The 27,776-nt window shown below is 46.6% G+C and overlaps 1 protein-coding gene across 24 annotated transcripts in view; it reads right to left on the minus strand.

Moving 5' to 3' along the window:
* Positions 1 to 27,776, minus strand: part of MAP4 (microtubule associated protein 4) — a 165,532-nt gene that overhangs the window by 64,623 nt on the left and 73,133 nt on the right. For all 24 annotated transcript variants that reach the window (XM_054818332.1, XM_054818337.1, XM_054818330.1 and 21 more), the window contains one exon: positions 3,619 to 3,750. In XM_054818332.1, coding sequence (XP_054674307.1) covers positions 3,619 to 3,750 — 132 coding nt within the window. The remainder of the gene's footprint in view (positions 1 to 3,618; positions 3,751 to 27,776) is intronic.

The following is a 27,776-nucleotide window of genomic DNA, read 5'->3' on the forward strand; positions in this document are numbered from 1 at the left end:
CGGCTGATCAGTTAACCCAACAGCGGAGCAAGGAAGCTACACGCTCTCCTCCCCAAGAACACCCTACACCAGTACAAACTGACCGGTGGGCCAGTACTTCAACCAAGTTACAAGGCAGAGAAGAAAACCACACGTTTCCCCGTGTCCCTGGCAGATGAACAGCCTTGGCCCTTCGCTCCAGACCAGACATGCTGGTGAGGCCGTCAGGGCCTTTAGTCCACGCTTGCAAGTTGGTTGGTCTGACATGTGTTAGCTTTGTTCTGCTTTTGGTCCGTGTTTTAAGTAGATATATCAACATCAACTGCAAAAGACGGTGGTTTAGCAGCTGAGGATCCAGCAAGAGAAAATTCTTTTTCCACAAGGTTTATTTTTGGTGCGCACACATCTCCTTTCCCCTCTAGTAATCTGCACGGTCATTCAAACCAGACGTGACGGAGAACCACCATGCTGGGGTTTAAAAGGTGGATTACTTAACTCAAGTGCCATGAGTCCGAGAGCAGGGAGATGACCTCACTGAGAATAAAATGAGGAAAAGCCGACCCTTCCATGAGTTAGGCACTGTACTATAATACAGTCTAGGGCACGACACTGCGAGGGGAAGGAAGCGTGGCATTCCCCTCTCAAACAAATTATTCTGTCGTTTACAACCCCCCGGATGTGTTTTATGACCTAACACATGGTGCTGGCTGTGCCAGACATACAGCGTGTCCCTCTCCAGACAGGCGCAGCCGAGCAACGAGAGGTTTCGACTCAAGTGGCCTCTTGCAGACGAGTGCCATTCCTCACGACTGTCGCACACCTTGCACTACCCCGGAACTGAAGAACCCTCTGTTCCCGAAACGGCTGTCACACGCCCACTTTCAGACACTGCACAGATTTCTTCCGGTTAAGCACAATTAAAAGGGATTCAGTTAAAGGCTGTTGTTCATTTTTTACGCCAGGTATGCTGTCTGACAGCCAGACTTCAAACGCTCACGTGCCCGTGGTCTCCAAGATGGCAAGCGCAGGTGAGCCGCATGAATTCTTTTATAAGTCTATCAGGCCGTTTGAGATGCCAAGACAATGTCTTGCTTCAGAGGAAACTGTAGAAAATTTTAATTTCAAGCTGTTTAAAACAGTATTACCAAGACTAAATATCTCCCTTTTTTCCAATTTAAAAAAAAAAACCCACCACCAAAAAACCCCAAACCCACAAAAAAAGCATCACGACTGAAACCAATTTAAAAAGCAAAAGAGATGCTGATGGTCTCCCCTCTCTGTCCAGCAGTTAGATGACGATGACGTAGCAAAAACGGGTGACCCAGATTAAACCCTGTCTCTGCTCCAGAGCGAGAAAGGGGAGAAGTGGAAGGAGTTACGGCTCAACTTTTGTTCCCCATCTCCAAAGATCCTCCACAGACCCAAAGTGGGGCTGGGCCCTACGCAAGCTTTAGCATTTTTGTGACTGGTAAGCGATGCTGCTCTCGCTGATGACAAGGTGACGCTTCCAGCAAAACACATTGCACCGAAAACGGAAATGCGGGTGGTAAGGATGAACTGTACGGATGGGATGCGGCCAGTTCAGGAAACCACCAGGTCTTGCATTCAATGAGCCCTGAAAAGAATTCTCTATTTACTCAAAATTTGCAGCTTGTTTTGAATATTATGAAGCCAGGGAAATGTTAACAATCTGAGAGTGCTGTTTCTGGGCAGCTGGAGGTAAGAGCAACAAAATATTTTGGGAAGTTTCCTTTTGGCTCGCTTCCACAGACACTCATATCCTTTGCTGTGCAGAGACGTGGCTCAAATTTGCCAATAACTGCGGACTAATAAACCATCTTGCTGTAGATCATTTCAACAGGAACTCTGCATGTTTAGATATTTACCTATAGTTACAGTGATAAATCACGGTACACTCGTGACTAAGGGCCCTGTGACAGCTTGCAAGCAATTCGGTAATGTTTGATTTCTATTCACTCTACATTATAACAATATTGTTAAATCGAGTCCTTTTATTATAGGTAGTGTGTAAAATATATATGTAAGTTTTTGCTCATAACTGTTACTTTCACAGGGCTGGGTACCACCGCCGGATCCTAACGCAGCGTTTGTAGCGTCTAACAGCCAAGTCCAGAGCGGATTCCAACGGGCTCTTCCAGCTGCTCACAGATGTGGCAGAACATTCCAGTAGCTGAACCAAGCTGGCATCGCCCGTGTTTCTCACCGAGGAATTGCAGTAATGCTGGCTGGAGACCTGTTACACCACTGACCAGAGAATTCTCTCCTTGGGAGGGAAATCATCCTGCTGTTTTCCAAACAGTGCGGATAAAAATATTTAATAAAGCAGTAGACTTTTATGAATCTGTTGGTCACATTTTTCTCCTTCTGCTGACAAGTTGATAGAGCCTGTCTGTCCCCTCTGGTGCCTCTGCTCAGTTATGGGCATCGACTAGTCCCTAAGCAGGACCTCTTGTTTCCAGAGCGCCAGGAAGAGCAGCGTGGAGGAATCCTTCCGTACTGACGTACAAGGGGTACCTCATGCACGTACAGGTGCGCAAGATACTCTAAGGACGTGAGACCTAAGGAACTGTGGGTTTGTGCAATAGACAACCCACAGATTCACATTATTCAGGCCAAAAGAATGCTGGGTGATGGGCTAGGTACGTAAATGCCTCCTAATCAACGAGTTTGTCATCCAGCTATCGAGCGTAACTGCATCACCATCCCATTCTATCATCTAACAAAGCAATGGGAGGGAAAACCCAACCACCCTGTTTGAGAAACCAGCGGCTCTTTTGTTCCAGTCGTTCCATGAATCATTTCTTACCCTTGTAACAAAATATAATTTCTTCACAGAATCTCTTAGTAAATGTGAGATTCAGATAGCAGGAAAACGATTTAGTAAGCAGGTCTACAGTGCTCAAAAACATATAAAAAAAAAGTTTTATCCTGTTTCAGCCAGTATCTTTCCCAGGTTTATTGCCTGGTACAATCTGGGCAGCACACACATTTCTCATACCCTCAAGAGCGAGCAAGTAATTTCCCATAAGCTTTCTCAAAAATGAGAGAAAATTGGGTGAAAGCTGTTGGGTGAAAGGGTATCTTTCTGCAGGTGCGAGTTATACAAGGTTCATCTAATTTTCAAGAGAGTCAGCAGCCTCACAAGCTGCCTCTGGAACAGACCGACCTGCATTGCAGACACAGCTACGTGACAGCTGGAACCGGCATTTCTGAGCGCCGGGCAAGACAGGCTTTCAGCTGTCAACAACTTTGGCAAGGTTTGCACTGAAAGCCACGGTACTCGAGAGCGGTTAAACCGTGGAAGACAACCAAAACCTGCCATCGCCACATGAGCCAAGGCAGGGGGAAACCTGCTCACCCACAGCCTGCGTACTTTAACACAGAGGGCTAGCAACTCCATTTTTAAGCAGCCAGACCCTGCTCTAGGGCAAACTGATGTGTTAAGTCTGATGTCAAGATGTTACGTGTTTTCAGAAAACAGAGAGACAGATCCTAAAGAACACAGGCGTGAGTACAAGGCAAGAGAATAAAACCACCCTTGGGGATACTCAGACTCTGGCATGTTACACAACTGAGAAAATCAGTGATGCTACGGGTGCACGAGTAATACAACCATACCAGCCATCTCCATGGGTTTGAATACGGGCTGCGATTCAAAGCACAGGTCTCTGTCATCCATCGTCCAGGAGTCATTGCGATTGAGAAAGTCTTTGTATGACAGCTTTTCATCCATGATTTCTCCTGGGAATACTGAAATTAGAGAAGAAAATGACACAGTCAAAAGTGAAACGTTAAGCTAAAATATTTAAAATAGATTATTGTACGATATGGCATTCAGAGGCCAACAGGTAACATCAGCCGTTAGCCAAACCAAAGACCATAAATATTCATTTTTTTACTGCTTTGATCCAACTCTTCACATGTAAGAAACAATAATGGGAATTTCTGCATCCTGATACACATGTAAGATCAAGCGTGGACTCACACGTCACACTCACACGTGCTGTCCTGTTTTCAGATGTCGGACATTTCAGGCTAGCTTCTCACCCTCGCCTTTAGGGAGGCTGTTCCTTCACGTAAGAGCTGGAAGAACCCTGAGACCCTGACCTTACGAGGCTGAGCAAAGCCTTGGAGTCCGTCAATACCGAAATGCTGAACGCAACCTGCTCATCAGGTCACAGCGGGGAGGAGGGGAACCAAAGCCCCTTCCTCTCCTGCCCAGGCACCAAATCTGACCACAATCACAAACACGGCAGTACCACCACAGACACACGGTACCCACAGGATGGGTTTGCTCTCTGTTTTACCAGGAGGACAAACTCCAAATGATTTAAGTGAGTAACTCTTCCCCGAGTACCTCAAAGGCCTTTATTTGTACATCTTTATGTTTCACATTTAAGCCTAATCTTCCCCCGGTTTACAATAAAGACAGTGCTCTGAACACATCATCGCCTGATGGTTTATTCCTGACCAAGGAAAACGTTAACCTTTCTCTGCTGGCCCGTGTTAAAAACAACTGCGCTGAGACTAGCAGCTCTCAGCAACGTGGGGTGTACAGGGTCGGTGTGCTGTTACCGAAGCCTTGGCACGCTCCTCTCACAACCCATAAATGCCCCACAGAAAAATGCAGGGAAATAAAGAAGCAGCTAGATGACATAAGACTATTCCAATAAGGTTTGTCACAAGGAATATTAAAATTATGCAGACCAGCCTTTTCCTGAAGTCCTTACAAGCAGCTGGAGATGTTTAGAAAACCAAAGCAAGATAGCTCAGCTGTGAACTGAGATACCCTCCAGCAGCAGCACTAAGACACACCATGGGCTCTCCTCTTCCTCACCTTCCACACTTGTTTGCGTTTGGTTTTTTTAATTTACATCTCCACTTTGCTCCAGCCTACTCTCTTCTCCCAGCGTAGCACCTTGGGACGAACTAGTGGGTAAGCAGGAACCCGTAGCATCCCTGCCACGGTACGCAGACGTACGAAACACGCCAACAGTCCCAGCCGCACCGACATCTTCATGAACAAGAGGATTTCACCTCTGTCCTGGGACTGAGAGGTCCCTGAGAGTGCTGCTGACCACCCCTACGCAGCGGGGGAAGCGTTGGATACGAAGGGAACCCCACACGCATCTCCACTGACCCCTGGTTTAACACTTCAACTTTAAATCACTTCAACAGAGAAACAAAAGCAGCAGCAAGCGGTAATGGCCAGGATGGGAAAAAGCGCTAAGGCATAGATAAAGTTCTCTTTGTAAATAAGGGATGTATCAATACACACCGGCTATGAAGGCTAGCTATAAATGAGCTAACACCTGCGAGGTTTGATTTACACTTAGAATTAACACACGAAAGCCCCCGAACGTCAGCTGCGGCAATACTGGCTACTCTGCTGCAGCTCCCTCGTGGTCTCAGCTGTTCCTGCAAAAAGCCCGGTCGTTTCAGCTCTCAAAGACATTTCCCGATCCTGTAGTTGTACAAAAGAAATAACAATAGATGTCCTAAAGTTTTCAAATCCGACAAATGCAGGGGAAAGGCTCAAAACAAATACCCAGACTCGTGACTTTTCAGAGTAATTTTCATTTTAAGGAGACCTGAATTTGTCAACTCTTCTATCAACCACTTTAGACTCCCACGCTGATTTCCAGTTTCAAACACAAAAAGATTTACACAAACTCCTTTCCTCATCCCCTAATGCGACATGCCAGTCTCTTGCCAACGCATCTCTTTATGCCTTTAATGCTTTTACCTTCGTTTAGGCTAACAATACTACTTGCAAGACTGGAGCTCAGGGGAGGAAATGGATAGTGTGGCTCAGAAGATATCCCTGAAGACGACCCTTAATTCAGTGCAAGATTGCAGTTAATAAACGCAAACCCAGCGTTAACCCACAGAAGGAATAATTAAAACCGCAACGCTGGCGTGTAAAAGCAAGAACCGCTGCCTCTCAGGAGGCTGAGGTGCCAGCCAGTCGCAAACGCATTTCGTAGCAAGGGGGAAGAAAGATTCATAGAGAGGTTGTAATAATTCTAATTAAAAAAGCGATTGAGAAAGAGTCAGATGAAAGAAGGTTTTTGTGGGGTTTTTTTGTTTGGTTTACATCACAACATAATGAAACGAGACCCGTACAAATCCATCGGTGGTCGCAGCAGTTTGGTCAGAGATTTTGGGTTTGCAGGAACAGGAGGTGATTCCATGAAGTTGGAGACAGGTCAGGATCTCAGATTCGTGCACAGCCACTACTGCTCGTAATTCAGCTCTGGAGCTCAATGCTGCACAGCGTCCCCGCGGTCTAAAACTCTGCAAGGTCAGGGGCGCACGAGCTCTGCGTAGTCCTATTTTGAGTCATTAGCTGGGAATTCTCAGATAATCCCCAGGAAAGGCAGAAGAATTAACGAGCTTTAGCTCCCTTGGAGGCATTACGTGAACTGCGGTGTGGCAGACGGGACAGGGACCAGGCGAGGACTTCTCCACCTCCGTTCAGAGGGAGACGGTGTCACCGGGGGTCAATTAACAGCAGCTCGGTTCCCCTGGCAGCAGGCAGGACGTGGGCTCTCCCTGCCTGCAGTCCCTCCCTGCCTGCACCAGTTTTCCCCCCCAGGCAGGGGACCGCTGCCATCCCCGAGCTGCCGATGGGCAGCCCCGCGGCCGCCGGCTCGTCCTCCGGCTCCGTGCCCACCCCGTGCAAACGGAGGTGCTTCCAGCTCCCACGCTGACCCGAACGCGGGTGTCCCAGGTGCGCTCCACTTCCAAGGGGGCTCAGAAACGTTGTACCAGGCGTGCCCCGTGCCGTGGATGCAGCGAGCAAAAAGGAACTGGATCTTCAAAGGGAAACGAGTCAGACTATTCGCGAGACTGCTCATGGCACTAGCGTTTGAACTCAGGTGTCCCACAAGAAACAACCGAACAGGTAACACACTGGAAACGTTTTTTTTTTTTCCCCCACTGAAATTCAAAGTACAGAGAACGCTGCCTACCAGCCGCAGGTTGGGGCTGACACACCACAACAAGATGGGCAATGGCTACGGGGAGCAATGTTGTCCTCTAATGGAGGTTCACAATTGTAGAAGAGCTCCTATTCAGATTCTGATCCAACTAAATAGAAATAAAACGCATTTATTTTTTACCCTCGCACGCACCATGAGGGTCAGAGAATGGGAAGTATAATTCTAGTAAACACGAGATCTTCCACTACGTCACGTCGGTGTAAACACCACCAAAAGAACCGCTGTTGAACACACTCAGCCTCTGACCGTCGGCAGAGTTATTCCCACCTCTCGTGCTACAACCCTGCAGATGCTACAAGCATCCTAAAGCGGTGCTGATTTGGCAGGCGGATGCTGCTTTTCTGCCAGTGGCTTTGAGCTATTATTCTGCTAAACGACGACATTTGCCACGGCTGACTTCAGCAGCGAGGATAGAGAAGCTTCCCAGGCCAAGCCTGACGACTGCTCTGCTTCCTCTGCGCCACGGACGAGGCACAACCGTGTGCCGGCGGGGAAGGTGACACGTGTGGCAACAACCCCCTCGTGCTCAGCAGAAAAATCAGCCCGATCCCGGTGTCGGAGGGTAGCTTAAAGGCTGACAATTTAAGCAGGAAATACTTTATTAAGACAGACAATGGTCGTTTAGATTCGCAAAGTACTTTGAAGATAAAGTGTCACTACATGTGTCAAGAGGCATTATTATTTACGATTATTTGTGGTGCAGAATAGCAAGGGATTTAAATTATATTCTGTTCTAAATTCTTCTGGACAGGAGCCTGTCATTCATTTGTCTATAAAACTCCATTTAAAGCAAAAAAAAAAAACCCAAGAGACTGTAAATGTCCTTGTCAGTGTGAGGAAGAAGCCTGGGAGCAGTTAAGAAAATTTGACGTGAACTTTCTGAAAGATGACTTTAACTGAGTTTTGGATTGGACCCACGCTAAGGCTGGTCAACTGTAGAGCACACCCCGACTGAACTCTACAGATTTTAACTAAATCTGTTAGCACTACACCACAAATACATATTGGCATATTGCTATTATTAATAGATCTCTCAGGGGAAGACCATAAAATTAGGGTCACAACAGGTAAACCAGAAGTAAAACCTCCACTTTTTTGGGTTTTTTTATTTTAGTAGGCAGGTTGCATTCATGCCTTTAAATGAAGGGGAACCTCCTCAACCACACACCTTGCTAGAAAAGGAAGGAGAGGACGGTACAGCAGCAAAAAGAAGTGTAAAGGGCAACAGTTACACGCCACATCAGATGAAATCAAACTCCTGTAACAGTCGAGCAAAACCACAATGGTATTTGCAAACCCTTAGTTGTAGCGAAAGCCCCCGAAGCCAGATGAAAGGTGATTCAAGAGCAGTTGTGAATTGCTTCTGCAAATCATTAGACACATGAACCAAAGACTTGACTTCCCAGTCCAAGTGTTTTTCACCATTACTTGCCACCCAGCTAATTTGTCGTCCCCACCCCATCCCGAGATTCAGTTCCTCCTCTTGAAGTAAGCTTGGTGGAACACGAGAATCGTGATCTCAGAAACAGGGCCCCAAGGACCGTAGAAAACAAGATTTTTCAGTTCCAAACCCAGTTCTGCAGATCCTCCTAAAACACACAGTCTGCGTAGGTGATCAATGAATAACAGAGAGAAAAGCAAACCAAAAGGACTAGCCAAACTCTTATGACAATCAATCCTGGAAGTATTATTGAGATGTATCAGCAGCAGATAACATACTCAACACAAAATGTAAGTTTGACAGATCCCACAAACCTGTAAAGTAATTTTATCAAGTATTGAAGCTTGCTGATGGTTGAAAATCCCGTTATGACTGTTGATAATATATACCAATGTAGGACTACAACTTACAAAGTCTCACTTAAAGAAAAAAATACCATTAAGAACATACTTACAAAGCAAACTTGCTTCTGAAAGTAAGAATAGGGATCCCATGCAAATAGCGCGCTCCCCAAACTGATCCCGCGGCAGGTTCCAGAGAAAGGGTGCGAAACCTTTAGTAGGGCTGCCGACAGCGTTGATTTGTTTGTTTTATCATCCACTCTGCCAAGATCGGCACAGCCACATAAGCCAATTCAGAAGCTAATCCGTACAAAACAGCTCTTCTGGCAACCTACAACACGGACGCTCCCGACATGGGCGGCCTGCCGCGCTCAGACCTCCGGAGGGAAGAAAGCCTGTACCCACCAGCACGCAGGTCAGCACGCAGAGAACTTCCAGCAAGGAGCACTCTTAGCAGAGGATTACCATCATAAAGCCTTTTCGCTGCGGGAGATGCTAATCTCGACAGGTCACTGACCAGCTCTCTAGCTAGAGGTTAAGTATCTTCAAAATTAATGAGTCTGCAGCCGTGAGACGTCCCTGCCAGCACCAAGCCAAGAAACAGAAAAATAGAAGCTTAAGAGCTTCTTTCCTATAGCTGACCTGATTCGCTCAGGTCGCCGCGATGGTTCGGTATCTCAGACGGACGCCTTGCTGAAATCACACCAAAGACCGACAGCTTTACCAGTCGGCAGAACGAGCCATGCCTCGCAATAAATTCTCAGCAACCCCAAAGAAGACGGAAGCCCAGGCCGCCTCTGCAGGGTATGGAACGCTGCCACCGTTGTCAGAAGGCAGGGGTTTGGAAACATGCACGCCTTTATATTCTACGTGAGGTTTTGAGCTCTCATTTCCTGCCTGAGGTTCTGCTCTGCTCAGCAGGCTGCTAGGGGCAGTTACTAACACGAGCAACTTCCGATTGAAATGTTGGGCTATTTGCCCGCGTGTCCTCTCTGATGTTTTTTATGCACACGCCCCAAGGCGCTCCCTTCAGCACGCTAACCAACGGCGTTCTGTAGGATGGGGTGACGTGTGGAACATCAGGTAGGCACCTCTATGGGCAGCCAAGACGTTCTGGGTTCTCCTGCCCTCGCTCGGGACACGGATGCGTTACGTAGGGTGAGGGATACAGAAGCCTGACCTTAAAGGTTACACAGCTCCTCTTCAAAGATGCTCAGAGCTCCCTTTTGTGCACGCTGGCTTCGGAGTAAACGGGAAGTACCTCGTAGGAATACCTCCTTGCTATTTTATTACAGTTCCGTTATTTTGTAAAATAGAATATTGTCCAGTTCAGAGTCAAGGGTCTTAAAATCACTGTAAATGAGTATTAGAGAAGAGCTTCACTAACGCCCGACACGCCTAAGGGATAAACCTAGACAAATCCATGGAAGAATACATAAGCCAGTCTACCAAAGGAAGTTTGTACATTTTTATCCAAGAGGGTAGGAGCTCAAGATTAAAAGAAGTTTTTTGCACTTACTAAATATATAAAGCACAAAGCTGGCAGCCTTGACGGAGAAGAATTTACCCAGACCAGAACCAAACTGGTTAATCTCCGCCTCTTGTCAAACTGAAATACAAGCAACTCCAATTAATTTTATTTATTATTTTAATAAAACTCTGAGGGAAACTGAACACTGGACAGATTGCCCAGAGAGGCTGTGGAGTCTCCATCCTCAGAGCTAACTCATGACCCAGCTGGGCAGAGTCCTCTTCTGGTTCCCTGCTTTGAGCAAGGGTGTCGGACTCAAGACGTCAGAGGTCCCTTCCAGCCTCCCGAGCCTTCGCAGGCACTTCAGACGCTGCTTTTGGAGAGAAAGATTTCTGTCCTCGCAGAAGATGAAGGCTTAACTACCAAGAGCTAGTGTTGAAACCCAATCTGGCTGAGATTACTCTAAATACGTTAATTTGCCACAGTGAGAAGCAAATTAAAATCCACCGTTGAGTTGGATGGGAAAAAGAAGATCAGGAATATATTACAGGTCCTCAAGAAACTGCAGGGCATTTCAGATGGTGCTGACAATTCAAAAAGCATTTTACTGCTTTCTTTCTGCAATTCCATGCTGTTATATAATCCAGAATGCCATAAAGCTCAGTGTGACCGACTGTCAGAACCGGTATCTCCTAACTTAAAAGATGCAAAGTCAGTAACTTTAAAGTTCAACACAAGGTTCATGTTTTGCCTTTAAAAAAAAAAAACCTGCAAGGAAAAAACCCCACAATTGTTACTTTATTGCATAGGGGTTTTTTCTTACTTATTCTTCTTAAAGAGCGTTTTTTCAGCAGCGATTGCCTCATGATAAATGGAAAGCAAGAACCAGAGCGATGCACAGAGAGCACACCTCCCACCCTCAGCTCTAATTGCTCTACAAGCGATGTTTGTTCTCATGCTCCTGCTTCCCGCGGGGAATGTCAGATGCTCAGGAAGTGAGTAATTTGTTATCGCATCTCAGACGTTCCTGGAGAAGTCTCGCAGATCACAGACAACGCTCCGGACTGCCACACAGTGCAGCTTCCACCAGATACTCTCTTTAGATTCCTCCATCTAGAACCGCACTCGACCGACTCCACGTTTTTTAATAACAAAGGCACTTGAAGTCCTATTTTTAAAGAAAAGAATCTCTGAAGACTTATTTCCACGGCGTTGTCGTAGGCACACATGAAGCAGAGAGCTCTGCCTAGGAGACTCCTCTTCCCACGAGGGGTTTCTCTGAGCGGGTATCTGCTCGGCCAATTGAGAGAACGACACTTGTGTTTCTGCAGGAAGACGAGGATTACAGGAACGCTGCCCGTGTTACCAGGCGTTTTAAACAACAGGCACTTGAAGCATGGTTGAATATTTTTACTTTTTGCCATTTGGGGGGTATTGTTTGTTGTTGGTTTTTTGTTTTAACTGAGATTTTGGAGAGCCAAGTGATACAACTAAGATAGTTTTACTGTTTCAGTTGGGGTTCCTTCCTAACGCCATCTACATAGCCTTGGTAGCGAAGATTTAAATCCAAAGCCATGCAAAAAACCCACAAACCTGTTCAACAGGCCCAACCCAGGGTGCAGACAATGTAAGAGAACATCTCTACATGTAGAAACCCCAAAGCAATAAATAAAGCCAAGATTGAGTCAGCTAAAGCACTCGCCCATTCCCTGCCCTGGGATCCAGCCTCGTACCTGAGGAGCCCTTACAGAACGTACCGGAACATCCCGACCAGGCAGCCTTGCCTAAAGTTACTAAAGTGTAAAGTTGGAATAAGTAAAATTCTGAGGCAAAAGACTCGCAGCCTGGGAACCGCCAGCTCCTTATGGTGGGTATAAAAGGCCCGTCCAAAACCCGGTCTGCTGGCACTGGAGGAGAGCCCAAGAGACGTGAGAACAGGCGGTGAGCTCTCATCCCCCGTGCTACCAACCTGGCCAGAGCCCCCGAGCACAGGGATCTCACTCTCACACCGAGCCGTGCTGCTTTAACGTCCTCCAAAAGCCTCCTGACTTCTAGAGCAATCCGGAAGCCACCGGTGCAGCGCGGTGCTGCGACGCTGCACGAGGAAGGAAACCCCAAAGAGTTTTTGCGGTGGACTGCAGCCCCTCCGCGCTTGGTACTACCCCGAGCAGGGAGAGCGTGTCCCTTACGCTGTCCCCAGGAGCCAGTGACACTGCAGTTTACAGCAGCGAGCTGTGACCCAGAGTGCTGTCATCCCTTGTTCCAAGCAGGAAAAAGCTATTTCCCCTGAAAGGGCTGTTACCAAATTTAAACAGCTTTACACTGACTCAGGGAACGCTCCAGTTCAAGCACGGGATTATAACGTCTTCCAGCGGGGTAGGGGGAGAGGCTGGAGCAGCATCTCAGACGTGGCAGTGGCACATTTTGAGAGGACTGACCGTGCTCCAGATGAATCCAGGGTCAGAAAACAGCACAGCACTTCAGAAACCTTCGAGAAGAGCAGAGGCAGCAGCAAGGAACCAGCACGAGGATTTGCTCAGCAAGGGCAGTGCTGTGCTTAATGCTCAAGTCTTTCAAACAGGGATATGCAAAGGCACGAACCGCCACCCTGGAGGGGTGCAAGGGCTTTGGTTTTCAGGGAAGACAGGTTTGGGAGTCCTTTTCCTCCAGGGCAACCGAAGTAGCCTCTTGAACAGGGACACGGGTATCTCAGCCTCTGGAGATGTGGGTGGGGAAGGATGAGAAAACGTTACCAGAGACACACACTGGACCCCAGACATGCCCCCCCAGAAGTTTGGAAAATGAGCAGGATCTGCAGCTGCTGTGCACGAACGGCTGGTAACGCGTGAGCCCTGACCCTGGGACACGTGCTGCAAGGTACCTCCGGGTTTATGGTCTCTCCATGGAACTGAGGACCAGAGGACCGCTCAGCAGCACGAGCCTGGGAAGAACCCGCAGCCCAGCCGAGATGAGGGGCTGGTCCCTGGGACACGTTACTGGGAACGCTGAGCTGCAGCCTGGACTAACAGCTAAAGAGGCTCCAGGTCACCGTAAGCGCAGAAAAGCAGGTAGCACGCAAGCTTCTGCCCTTCTGCAAGGGCCCTCTGCCCCCAGGAAAGCCAAGAACCAAAGAGTGGATTTAAAAAAAAAAAACACAAAACAAAAAAAAAACAAAAAACAAAAAACCCCTGAGGTATAAAAAAAATCAGTACAATTCTTCAAGAAAATATCCCCTACATACCATCTGATGGTGATTTGGTAACTCGTGTTGAGGAATGCCAACGCTCTCTAAGCTTTACCCTTCTGCCCTGAGACCCGATCACATTCACCCAAAAATAAGCCTGCAACTTTCTCTTCAGCCAGAGGCAAAGTGCTGCTTCATCTTTAAGATCATAAGATAGCACAGGCTTTCCTTTTATCCCATGCCCAGACCAGACAGACCAACCACTTACTGTTCTCTTCGTGAGAAAAGCTTTACACTTGAGATGTCTTTTCACGGGTGGGTTACACAGCGCACACTCCCCACGTCCCCAGACTGTCTCCCATTTGCCAGACACCGCACAGAGCGACCCAGCCCGGCCGTCATCAAAAGCAACTGGAGCAGAATAACCGCCTCCACCTCCCCGCACGCCGCGCTCCTGCGAGGACACAGCCACAGCTTTCCGGGCCTGAGCCGCATTTTGGCGGTGACCTGTGACACCTCCCGAGTTTTCTCCCGACAACCTCCAAGGGCTTTGCTGCTGAATTCCTTCCTCAAATGTAATCAGGGCCAGAGAAGAAAACAAAAATAAATAAAAGCACTTACAGTGCCTATGGAATGACCATGATCTTGAAGTGTGTTCATCTCAAAGTCAGTATTTACAGACAGGAAGACGTACCAGAAAAGGTCCATACAGCACCGTACGTGAAGCGTCCAGCCAGCTACTCGGAAGTGATGCACTCTAAGCACTTTTCAAGAGCAACTTCTCCAGCTGAGGCAGGCACAAAACTGATTGTCTCATCTCAGAACTTTTCATGAGCAAATCAGGAAACTGGGGTCATGGTAAAGAAACCTCCTTGCTTGCTGCACCTCATCTCACCTACACCTCATCTGCTCCCCATCAAACAAAAGCAGCTTGAAAGACCTTCCGGAGTGCAGCGCGTCCTGTTTATTACCCTGCCATTCTCCGGCTGGCTCTAAGCGGGTTGTTTCGTCACTTGTTCCAATATCTTGTCATTGATTTAAGTGACACCACACATTAGTAACGCTTCACGTCTCTACCCCAGGTACGGTGCTGGCCCTCTTCCGTTACCTGGGACCTTCCACCCCATCCCCACGAGTCCACGGCAGCTGCCGCTCGTTCGGAGGCCGATCTTGCTTGTGCTGTGTTATGTGCAAAGCCCTGCTATTGAGACCTGTGCTCCAACCCCGCTGAACAGCATTGCTTATCAAACCAAATAATAAAAGAACAGAGCTAGAGGAGACAAGGGCCTGAATCTCGCAGTCTGTTTTGCGTCGTTTGCTCCTCCATCTCTGCTGAATAGTCTTATTTCAACCTTCTCTTACATCTAATAAAAGAAAGCCCTTCTCTTTGACTCCTGTACTTCAGTAGTTGTAAATCATTATGTACCTTAATCTGTGTAGTTTTTAAATCTCGAGTCCTAAGTCCTAGCTTCCGTTTTCATTAGTTTCCTCCTTTTTTCCAGACCCTTTGAAGATCTCCTGACGCAGCCATGTCAGCAATAGCCTACGAATGGCTTGCCTACATTTGCCTTCATTAGTCTTTCAGCACTTCATCTTCCCGACAGATTTAACTCCTGAGATCCCTGACTCCCAAGATGAATTTGAATTCACTATCCTTTTCTCCCTGCTGCTCGTACCTTTACTTGCCTAAAAATAGCCAATTCTACCATATTTCCTTGCTTTCCACCTTACTTTCTATCCTTACCCTCATTCAGCTCTCCTAAGTAAAAACATGCAATAGAGCCAGCACCGCGCTCACTTATTAACCCTTCTCCTAGCTAATAAAAATCCAAACAATGTCTTTCAGGTACTTCTAGATGGTAAGTCAACACTTATCCCCAAAACCAGACGCCCAGAGCTGTTCGCGAGGAAGCCACTCAGAGGACAAGAATGCATTATAAATAAGCGTGGAGTCTGAGAACTCTGAAAAAATTTAATACAATACCGCTTCGCGTTCAACCACACGGTATCAGTCATTCCATCCCCAGAACTGTTAATGTTTGATTGCTGCTTAGATTCAAAACGCTTCATTTCTTTTGACCTACATATTTTGGCACTTTCGCTCTTTCCCCGCCTGCTTCACACGAGATGCAGAGGAGCCATTCAGAAGTGACAATATACATTGTCACTCCTGAAACACATAAATACATACATATATATATATGTATACACACACACACACACATATATATCTCTCTATCTTTTCTGCCGCCTCCCGAATCCCATCTGTGGGTGCATGTACACAGAAGTCCCCATATGCTTGTTGTGCAGAATGAGATAGTGATAATGGAAATTAGTGCTTAAAATAGAAAATTTCCCTTCAGCGTTACAGTCATGTTTGTTTAATGCCGAGATTACAGCCCGTTTCTCAGCCTATGTTCGCACACATCGCGGTGACCTACTTTCCGCTTTTAAAATCCCATGGCAAAAGCGGCGAGCTCACATGAGGAATCAGAAGCAGTCAAGAGAAATCTATCTGCCACGTTTGTAATATAGTTTTATGGCCATTAATTCCAGCTAGTGTCAAACTAATGACACGAGGGACATCAAAGCATGAAGCCATTTACATAATACTAGAAGAATCTACAATTCTATGACTGTTTATTCAGGAAACTTCTGCTTACAGAATGAGAAAAATGACATGCTGTCTGTGCTCTTTTGAAATCATTATAATTTACAGTCTTGCAAAGAGTCAGCTGGTTTTCTAGGAATTTTTTTTAATTCCTCACTAAGGAGGTTTTGGTGTTTTGCGGTGCTAAATGAATCTTGTCAATACTATTTTCTCGCTGTAAAACTAACCAATGAAGTACCTTTATTCATGCGGACAAGCCACTCGAGGCTGAAGACAGCCATCGAGGGAAGCAGTTCACCTAGAAGTAAAGGCTACTCGAGCTGGTGCTTGCATGGGAGCTCCCACCTCCACACCACAGACCCAAGGAAAAAATAATATTATTACTCAAATCTCTGGTCTAATATTGAATTGTCTCACCTAGATGCACTTGACAGAGCCGGGTCTCGGGCACACAGCTAAAGCAGAACCGCTAACGCTCCTGCCTGTTTGACGGTAAGTAGAGCGGACATTTCCAGGGTTGTCAGAAGACTTTCATGGCCCGCGACGCTCCAGCTGCATTGAGAACCGCAGTGAATGCACTGCAGGGCATTTCTGCAGTCAGGGCAGACAAGTCTTCTGGTTTGTTTTCATTTTAGGAAAAATACAACAGCGCACAGAAAGTTTGACCTTGAAACACAGCTGGGCAACGGCATCGCACCACGTCTACAGCAACCGTCCCGGGCTCTGGAGAGGGCTGCAAAGCTGCACCGCGTGTCTGCCGTGCCCCGACAGCCAGCACGCCTGGAGCACCAACCACAACGCACGTTCGAAGGCTGCAAAAACGTGTTGGACATAGTTAGCCAGAAGGTTACTCCCAAGTGTATCAATGGGGAAACAACTCAAATCTCCAAAACCTCTTTGTGGAGGTATGGCTTGAAACGCAAAAGTTGAATTAACCATCATGTTGAAGGATGCGCGTCGAGGGAACTTGCTCTGGCTAGGTCTGTTCACTTCACGAGATTTAGTGCTGAAACACTTTTATGAAACAACCTTAGCAGGACCATAGATACTACCGAGACAGAAAAGCAGCACGAGTCTCAGCAACGATGGCATCCATGGAACCAACCATAACCCTGAAGAGCAAATAGCAGGCCATTTAAATATTCCTGCAATTGCTCCTTCAACAAGCAGGACTGCCTTTCAAGGCCAGCTTCCGAGTCAATCGCTTCGATGAACAGCCTAAAGAACAAGAGGTACAAAAATTGATGCGACCCCCAAGACCAGCTCTTCTATCCTCAACTCAAAACCCACAACCGGTAGTTGAAACCAATAATCAGTTTATATGTATACACGTTTCTTTTTAACTGAAGGTCTGCCCAGGTAAATCTGATCTTCCTCAACTCTCAGCTACTAAACTGAGCAACTCTAATTTGGATCTTTTAAAGATGATTTAGTTCCCATTCATGTTGAATCTGAGACTATCGCTTTAGTAGAATACAGTATTGCATTAAACCATCTGAAACTTCAAGTCACGTACATATAATTGCAGATTTTTCTCTTTTTTTTTTTTTTTTAAAGCAGACTCAGTCATTCCGGTTGTAAGATTGAGACACTGATCACTCCCTAAAACCTCGCAAAACTGTTTTTATGTGAGTGACACTTTGAAAGGTAAGCTGTCTGCATCATCGAAAAACAAGGTAGTGTTAACATAAGAGATTTAACGTTACAGATTTTCTAGACAAAGCATGGAAGACTTGCCTTAGCAAAGTATTTTTATCTGTAGCCAGGGGAAATGTTAGGGAAACTGGAGACACAAGGAAATGACATAAAGGTAAATAAAGAATTGGCTAAGTGACAAGTGGCAAGGCAATGTCAAAAGGGGAATTATCTTACTGGAGGAACGTAACTAGTTATTAGTTTGAAGATCCAGAATCCAGAATAACCCAGGCTCAACATTTTTGGTTTTAATCTCAGAAATTAGAAAGGGTTCTGATGAAATGAAGTTAAAAGATAAAGTCAGCAAACAGTGTTAGGATGACACCCAGGAAAAATTCAGTGATTTCGAGTATCAGAATGGTAGAGATGAGACCAAGTTTGACATTATGAAATTCAAGGTCACACAAGGGACCAAAACAACGAACTAACAGGATTTATGCTACAAACAGGGAGTTCAAAGAGAAACACAGGGTGAGCTTACTAATCAAATGCAGAAAGACCCAATTGCGTGGTGAAGAGATGAGCGAACGCAGGAGCCCGACAGGCGAGGATGGCCATTAGAGAATGGGATGCACTGACGCCTCGTGAGATCGCGGCAAGATTTCTTCAGCAAAACACATCACGTGGCTCTAATCAGTGTCCTGGGATAAAGAACGATGACTTGGGACTGACGATGGACAACGATATTAACACGCTCTCGAATATCATGACGACTATGAGTTCAAGTGGCTTAGCTCAGCAAAAAAAGAAGGAAAGGGAACAGATTCCTGGGGTGATTGTTAGGGAGGTGGAAGCGTTTCCTCAAACTTAAAGCTAATGTTTGTACAGAACAACTGCTTATATCATTCCCACGGTATCTTCAGTATGGAAGTTCGAAGAAACTTTCTAAGTAATGATCGGGGAGTGGAAGCAGTGAAACAGCCCGTGAGCTGGGACAGGAAACCACATCTTTTTCAGGGTGTTTATTAAAGAAATCACTCTTCTACCTACAGTAGTTAGAATCTGGGTTTGATTATCCAAGAACATCTTCCCAGGTTCACGCTCACTTTGTGGTGTTAGTGAATTAAACCAGACAGTTCAAGTTTATTAATGAGCACCTACAGTGCCTCAATTGCCAACAGGAAAGGCGGCACGGGACAGCTCAGCCACCACAGCACACGGCTCTGTGAAACACCCTGCGAGCAAAGACACGGCCCGGGGCTCACCGCTGCAGAACCCCAGAGCTTGACCCCAAAGTTAGACTTTACGTGTCATCCCCCTAAAATGGGCAAAACCATAGAACCACAGAATCATTTGGGTTGGAAAAGACCTTTAAGATCATCAAGTTCAACCATTAATCACAGCTAGCCTTTTCAAAATATCATTCTCACCTGAGTTTCTCAGCGGGATTGATGACTTCCACAGACAACGATTAGAATGGGCAGGCTGGGTTATGTTATTAGAATTTAATCATATCGGTTTGGGCTATAACCAGGACACGGAGCAATTCTGCATTTTACAAAAGGGGCAGGGTTGCGTTACTTAACTGTATTTGAAAAGCTGGCTTCTCTTACCACTGCATTGCCTAAAAATGCAATTTAAGGTTACCTGGGTTTGTATTTGCTTTGTCGCTTCGTAGACCGTAACTGCAGCTAGAGCAACGGCAGCGAGTAGGATGCTGCTATGGCAGCGCTCCATCTGAACTGGGAAAGGTGACGATGTGACGCCATAACGTTGCAATACAACACAAATCCTATCTTATAGCCATACTTAAATAATAACAAACCCCGAAGCGTCTTTTCTCAGACAGAGAAAACATTCTTAGGTCACATCTCAGATGCCCTGGACTAAAGTGAAGAGCCAAATTTGTATTATCTGCACATATTGGAGCTAGAGATTCGATGCTTGTTCTCTGCTATCAGAAACACCCTTGGACTTTCTACCCTGTTGACAAATTTCCTTCTATGGTAGCACGTCTCCAACTGGCACCAAGAAAAAAAAGATTTTAAAGCACAAAAAGCTGTGTACCAATTAAGGCGGAATGCGTGGCACCATATCAAGAACCCGGACACCTCTAACCCTTCTCCTCTGCCAAGTCCCATTAACACGGAACAGTTCATACAACCATTACAGATTGATGATGAGACCCACGACAGCTTTCTGCTGGCAAACACTGTCCCATCTCGGGTCCTGATGCTCTGCCTGCCAGTTTCTGGTTGGGAGGCAACAATTTTAATGGTTGGCTCAGGAAACTCCACTTCTCCTCCCAATCTTCCCACTAACTCACCCTGTGGCATCATCATCAAACACCAGTGCGTTTTCCTCTTGAACCTGGTAAACCACCAGTTAACGTTACCAGTTTTAATCTGCGCAGAAAAGAGGACTTCGGAAGAATAAAATGCCATTGTTTAGTCCTGTTTTCCTCTGAGGAAACTACCAACCCTCTTAAATGCAAGTAACTGCCACATCCCCAGCAGTTCAGAAAGAGCAGAGAAAGTCAGCAAGTTTAGCCAGACTCTGGTTTTTCAGGAAGCCAGACTAACCTCAGGACATGGAAAAACTAACTTGTCACAGAGAACTACAGAAAGCCTTTTTTTTTTTTTTTTTTTTTTAGAATAGATAGGTCAAATATAGCATGCTCTAGTTAAAAGGAAGGAGGTTAAATAACATAAGTTACATGGCAAAACAAAATCAAGCATCCCTTCCAGATAATTTCTTTTTTGGGATGAATCGTGTTTTGTTCACTTCCTAGGGTCTCATGTCACTTCTGCGCCTTGCTAAGGCCTTTCTAATTTCACAGTTGCCTACAGCATCAACTGCCTACAGAAATATCTCCAGCCCTAAAGCTATACGATCGCTCCTGTGAGCTGTTCGTCTTGCATCGTTTAACAGGCATTGATTAAATGCGAACAGCCAGATGCCTGCTAAGAAATTGCCATTTCTACCCACTCATCTCCAGGAAGGAGCTTATTTTGCCCTTCACTGCTGCTAAAATGAACTGCCGGATTTACGGGAAGAGCCTCCTGTTCACACACCCCAGCATCTCCACGTTACGGAAACCACGACCCTGCCCTCATCGACAGCGGAAAAGAGCAGCTTCAAGCGAGGAGGCACCAACTCTGACATATCCAGGTAAGCTTTTAATACATCCGACGGAGGAAAGGAGATATCACACAGCGTTCATCAACAGAAACGCAAAAAGGAAGAGCACGTACTTAAAAAAATAACCAAACGTTGCATTTTGCACAGCCTCCGAGAGCAGGGTAAGCCTCACTCGCAGCGCTGCCCCGAGGGAGAAGAGCACCAGACACCGCTCCCTGGGCCAGGAGAGGACAACGGGACCCCGAGCGGCCCTCACGCCTCGCGGAGTTTTGTAACTCCGGAAAGTCACCAAGTTTTTCTTTTCCAATACTCATTCAGCAATGATTCAGGTAACTTTTATGCTATACTGGACAAAAGCCCGAGTATTTTAGAAACACAAACTTTACCGACTACCAAAGATCTCCTCTTGCTCAGCCTCACCGTGTCCAGATACGTTTCGTAACTACCAGATTTTCTTTTTCCAGAAAAGGTCGGATTAATCCAAGATTACCCCTGGTACTAGTCAACACCACCGAAACGAGAACGCTGGGATAACAACAGATGCGGCATAGCCATAAAAGATAAAATGCACAATATAATCAGCCTTACCCTATTTTCAGTGATGGGACTGAAAGGGAAGAAGATTAAAGAGCTAAGGCCTCCGAGGGAGCTACAACTAGAGCCAGGATTAGGGAAGTTTCCTAACCCCCAGGTTCATATTTAGCCCATGTCATACGACCTCTCAAAGCCACTCCGACATCCCAGCACACAATTCTTCCTGATTTTTTTGTAAGCGGGATAAACCCTTATTAAATCGGTTGTTTTCACAAATAAGCAATCCCCTCCCCCCCAGGAAGAAGAGGTGAAAAAAGGGAAGAGCTTTATACGAGAGAGCCTGCGCACGGCGAAGAGGAGACAGCAGCTTGGAGCAGCGCGGCACGTTTCACACAAACCCACCTTCCCGCCCGCCTCCGCTGCGCAGGGGTTTGCCGGAGCTCCGGCGGGAATCGGAGCCGGCAGCTGCCCGCCGCCCTCCTCCTCCTGCCTGCAGATGTGCCGTGACCACCCCGCTGCAGAGCTGCGGCCTCTCCTGCCTTTTGCTCTTAGCTCAGCGGTTTATCCTGGGGCTTGGACACATTCCGAACTCGAAGGCAAATATTTAGCTAACCGATCTAATATGAAAGATAAATTCTTATTATTAAGCTAAATAATTAACTCGACCTAGCAAAAAGGTGATAATAAAGCGTTTAGACTAAGCTTAATTTTGATGTGTGTTTTCCGGTACCATTGTTTGTTTTACATTCCTTTGACAAGCCTCTCGAGCCTACACGGCATATAAATACTGGTGATCTAAAGGGTCACTGCAAAACCTGTAGTATAACCTATCAGAATAAGCAAGAAAAGAAAAGGATGTTGTCTGAGGCAATAAAGAGGGGAAAAAAATAGAGTGCCTTTTCGACCTGCAGTTAAGTTCCAGAAAGACAGGCTAATTAAGGGAAAATTGGGTAGTAAGTGTAGAATAAAAGTCTGACTGTGGATGATATAGCAGTACGGGTAAGTGGTCCTACCTGTTTGCAGCAATAAACCTCAGTCTCTCTTCTGCCCACCTCAAAAACACTTTTAAAAATACCACTCTGTTTTCAGAAGGCTTCCTCAATGTCCAACCATTTACAGGACTTTGTGTACAAAAATATTCTGGGTACGCAGAAACAAAGTTCTGAGCGACGGCAATCAAGTTGGTTTTGTGTAAAGGCTGATGAAATTTGCACAGCGAGAAAAAGGGGTCACTTCTATTGGATATTAGTCTGCATATTGCTTTAATCTGAAGCATACCTCCGCAAATCTGTTGGTTTAAATGCACTAATAAGATACTGAGTTCAAGATACAAGCTTGAAAGCTCATGGCTTGAATATTTTAAGTAACAGCTACTTGCTCAGGAAAGTCAAGCTTTATAAAACCCACATGAATTCACCCAGCTGTCAGCCGCTTGCTAGAATGACTCTTAAACACACTACAAAAGCTGAAGGGTTTGTATTAACATTTTTTAAATCTCACTAAGCCTCACCATTAAGCTTTTAATAGACTTCTCGACATATGTACTACTTCATTATAAGCTTTTTTTTTTTCCTATTCAAGAAGTCAGGATATGTTCCACCTTTGAATCAAAGTTTAGAAGCAAAAAGTGAAAAGCAGAAGTAGCAGGTTGCTAGGAAAATACCATTTAGGAGAGACACGGCCATGGCAACAGCATTTTTTAGACAAAAAAAAGGTCCCTCCTTTTACTCGTAGTCATCACGGGAGCTTTCAATACATTCCCAGTAGCTGTCCCAGTTCCAACGCTTATGTCCTTCCTGCGTCAGCAGTCTTTTAGGAACCCAGAGCGATACTCCGTACAAACGAGCGCTGCCTTCCCGAAAAGCCCCCCATCCTCGCTAATTCCCACCTCTACCCTTCCTCATCCCTTCCTCATCTCACGGCTTTGTTTCCCCACACCGTGACACCACCAGGAACATCGATGCTTTCAGTTACGTACTTGTGTCTTCAGCCTCGCAGGGAGCTGCCCGGCGGCAGATCCCCCGGTGTCCCTGGGGAAGGGGAGCATTTCCTAAAGCAGTTCCCACCGCCCCGCCACGCTCCACTTTCTTCCAAATAACAGAGCTCCTTACGCAACTACTTAAGCTGATTTGATACAAGCAGCAAACACCACTACGGCCCAGGAAGAAAAGCTTCTTGAGCACGGCACTTAACATATGTAACGCAGCGGAGCGATTTATGTCAGGGTAGGCTGAACTTTGGGATCTGGGCTGAACTTTGGGATCTAATCAGCATTTCCACTCAGCCAGCCTAAGGTCTATCTTACACTCCCGTTCCCTCCTGTGTTAGTGAGCACCCATCGGGAGCCAACTCAGACCTTGCTACTAGACATAGCACCTACGCTAAAAAAAACATTCTTTGGCAGGACAGTATTACAAATTGTGCGCACAGCTGATTTTATAGTTACGCCCTACAACCACGTAAGTGTTACATTGGTCATGGAACCTGGGGGGATTTTGTTTGTTTGGAGGGGTTTGGTTTTGTTTGGTTTGGGGTTTTTTTTGGTTTTTTTTTTGGGGGGGGGGGGGGTGTTTGTTGTGGGTTTTCTTCCCGTCCAGCTACATTTTGGTGCAAAACTGCACACAAAAACAACATTTGGAACAGTTATTACAGAAAATTACTTGCTTTAACTATGTCTGATAAAGTAGAAAGGAAAAAATATCAAAGGTATGAAAACAGTTTGATTTTTTCTATCTAAAAATGATTACAGAGGAAAACCTTTCTATATCAACCCATTTTTTTTCTAATCATGATGTCCTGCAAGACATCAGAGCCAAAAGTCCTTTCATCCCTTGTGTTACCAGTACTATCAGCCAAAAAGGAAAAACAAGGGAGGTTTTACTATTTTCAGTCTTCACCTGGCTTCTCAGTTACGAATGAACTACTTATTCACCTGGACTAGAGTCAGTAGAATTATTACAAAAATATTTTCTGAGCCTTAGAAAAAGCTGTGACTGCCAAAAGCGAAGCCCTTCTGGCCAGCCCTGCTCTCTGCAAGACGTCAACACCACAAACCAGCCGAATCTTTCCATCTTGTTTTAGGAGATTAAAGAATTTAGGCTTAGATAGAGTTCATAAAAACAGGCAACTAGCGTATTATTTTCAAATGTAATAGCCAAGTAACATTGGAAATGCACAATATCTTAACTATTCCCCACTGCAACGTGCTCGAATAGTGCCCAAAACGGGCACTGCGGTAAGAAAAACCTGGAGTAGAGTGCTGAACGTACTTTAAACATTTAGTAAAATCATTCCCTGGTGCTAACATGGTGATTTGCTGACTCCAGGAGCCCACAGGGGATGCAGTACTATCACGCAGGCAAAAAAAACCCCAAACCAACCCCCTCCTGGCGCTGGGTTTTGACACTTGGTGAACGGAGCGGGGATGACAGGAAACAGAAAGGGTTCACGACAGCAAAGCGGCAGACTGAGGTGGGCAGGAGAGTCTCCGCCAACCCAAACCCCCTTAACATGAGGCTCCTACAATCCAACACGCAGCAGACATAATGTGGATGCTTACTCTGTGATGAAGTTACCACCAGCCAGCCGCTTCTTGCTCAAAAGCTGCATTTCATCATTAATCAGATGTGAGCTCCCAGCCCAAAATAGCCACCGCCAGCAGCATCCATTTATTCCCTTCCTACTGCATTTGGGAGTCACAAAATTTAGTTTAGCGAAACACTAATTAGAGGACTGTTGTGCGAAGAAATAAAGATCCTGATGCGGAGATTCCAAAATAAAAACCAAATTGCAGTGACAAGAATATACAAAAGAAAAATTGTGCTTCTGCTCCGTGGTCAGGGTAGAAGTGATGTCAAGATACGAAATCCATAGCGAAGAATAACTTGCTATAATATTATTTTATTTCTTTTCTCGATAGAGCTCATTAAAATTACCAAAAAGACAGCTCGTGTCACAGCGCCAAGGCTATCAGTTACATTTAAGTTCGATCCAGGAGGTTTCAGTGAAAGCATGGTATTTACAGCATACGTAAAAGAGGTCATCCGTAGTCACAAAACACTCCCTTGTCACGCTGAGATTTCTACGGGAAAGCGCCCGACTGCTCCGGTAAGCTCCGTGCCCTCCTACGAGCAGATAGCGAGGGCAGACGGTACTGGGGTTTGCTGACAGCCAGCGGCCACAGTCACGAGGTTTAAGACACTACATAATATTTGGTTTGGGGTTAGAACTGAAATTTGAAAGTGTTCTGACTCATAATTAATAATTTTAAGTAGTTTGGCCATGAAAAGTTATTTCTATTTACTATGTACATAGACATGTAACAGGCAAGTTAAAGGTGAGAAATCTATAGCTGCCCAAGCGAGGCGTTGGGAATAGGGAAAACGTCTGTATTTTGTGAAAACTGACCACAGAGCATCCGAGGCGTTACCGGGTCATGGCCTGAAGCAAAGCCACGGGCGTTAGCACAGGCGTTAGTCCGCAATTCAGAAAAATTTGTAATTTGTTTCACATAAACCCAAATAAGCTTTTGGAATTTGTCTCCACCAGGCAGAGAGCCCTCTGAAGACCCTCAGCTGTTCGGTCCTGGCTTCAGTTGCTGGCGCTGGGGCCATTCTTTAACTGAGCCTAAACAGCACGAAGCAATCGCCTTCACAAATGGCACGTTTCACCGGAATGTGGTTTTGCTCCTCTGAACAAAAAACCCCAGGACACAAGGTGTGGTGCTTGCAGCGCTCCACCGATGGGGACTTGGTACTCCCAGATTAAGCAGAAAATGGAAAAGGCAGCAACTTCTGCAAAAGACCCCAGAGTGGTTTGGGTTGAAGGGACCTCCCAGCCCACCCAGTGCCACCCCTGCCATGGGCAGGGACACCCTCCACTAGCCCAGCTTGCCCAAAGCCCCATCCAACCTGGCCTTGAACCCTGCCAGGGAGCCAGGGGCAGCCACAGCTTCTCTGGGCACCCTGGGCCAGGGCCTCAGCACCCTCACAGGGAAGGATTTCTGCCTCACATCCCATCTCCATCTCCCCTCCTGCAGCTTCAGGCCATGCCCCTTGGCCTGGCACTCCCTGCCCTTGGCACCAGCCCCTCTCCAGCTTTCCTGGAGCCCCTGCAGGGACTGGAAGGGGCTCTAAGGTCTCCCCACAGCCTTCTCTTCTCCAGGCTGAACCAGCCCAACTCTCTCAGCCTGAGGTCTCCAGAGCAGAGGTGCTCCAGCCCCCTGATCATCTCCGTGGCCTCCTCTGGACTCGCCCCAACAGCTCCGTGTCCTCCTTGTGCTGGGGACCCCCGAGCTGGACGCAGCACTGCAGGGGGGTCTCCCCAGAGCGGAGCAGAGGGGCAGAATCCCCTCCCTCGACCTGCTGCTCACGCTGCTGGACACGCAGCCCAGGACACGGGTGGCTTTCTGGGCTGCCAGCGCACGCTGCCAGCTCATGTGGAGCTTCTCGTCCCCCAACACCCCAAGTCCTTCTCCTCAGGGCTGCTCTCCATCCATTCTCCACCCAGCCTGGAGTTGTGCTTGGGATTGCCCTGACCCACGTGCAGGACCTTGACCTTGGCCTTGTTGAACTCCATGCGGTTCACACGGTCCCACCTCTCCAGCCTGTCCAGGTCCCTCTGGATGGCATCCCTTCCCTCCAGCATGTCGACCCACAACACAGCTTTGTGTCGTCATCAAACTTGCCGAGGGTGCACTCGATCCCGCTGTCCATGTCACTGACAAAGATGTCAAACAGTGCTGGTCCCACCCCAACCCTGAGGAACACCACTTGTCACTGGTCTCCACTTGGACATCGAGCCATTGGCCGCTATTCTTTAAGTGCAACCATCCAGCCAATTCCTTATCCACCGAGTGGTCCATCCATCAAATCCACCTAGAGATCACTCGCACTGTGACACCTTCCTACGATTGCATAAGGAAACTGAACCCAAAAGCTGTCATTCCCAGGGCTTTTATAAAGTACGTGTGCATTTACTGTCATACAGCTGAGAGCCTCCTCTGCTTGGATGGCCAAAGAAAACATTGCCGTACCAGGCAGTTAAGAGGCTGACGAGCAAGTTGCGCATCCCGAATCTTCAAAAGAGGTTGATTCTATGTCCTCAGAGGCGGCCTGATTTTTGTTACAAATACGTACGCACAGGGGTGTATATCACAATGCACTTTTGCGCCCTGGGATTCAGAAATCATCCTGGAATCAAAACAATCTGCCCGTCAATGCCAAACGAAGGTACCACGGACAGACCGACTTACGGCTGCTCGTCGTCAACAACATTCAGATACCCTTGAAAGAACGGAGAGGTGAGCTGATCAGTCTGCAACTGCCTGTACGAGAAGTAAATATCTCAAAGTTTTGCTTGTTTCAAGTTCACTGAATTTAAAATAGAAATAAGGAAGTGTTTGGGGGTTTTGTT

The sequence above is a fragment of the Grus americana genome, chromosome 2 (assembly GCF_028858705.1).
Source record: "Grus americana isolate bGruAme1 chromosome 2, bGruAme1.mat, whole genome shotgun sequence".
NCBI classification, from domain to species: Eukaryota; Metazoa; Chordata; class Aves; order Gruiformes; family Gruidae; genus Grus; species Grus americana.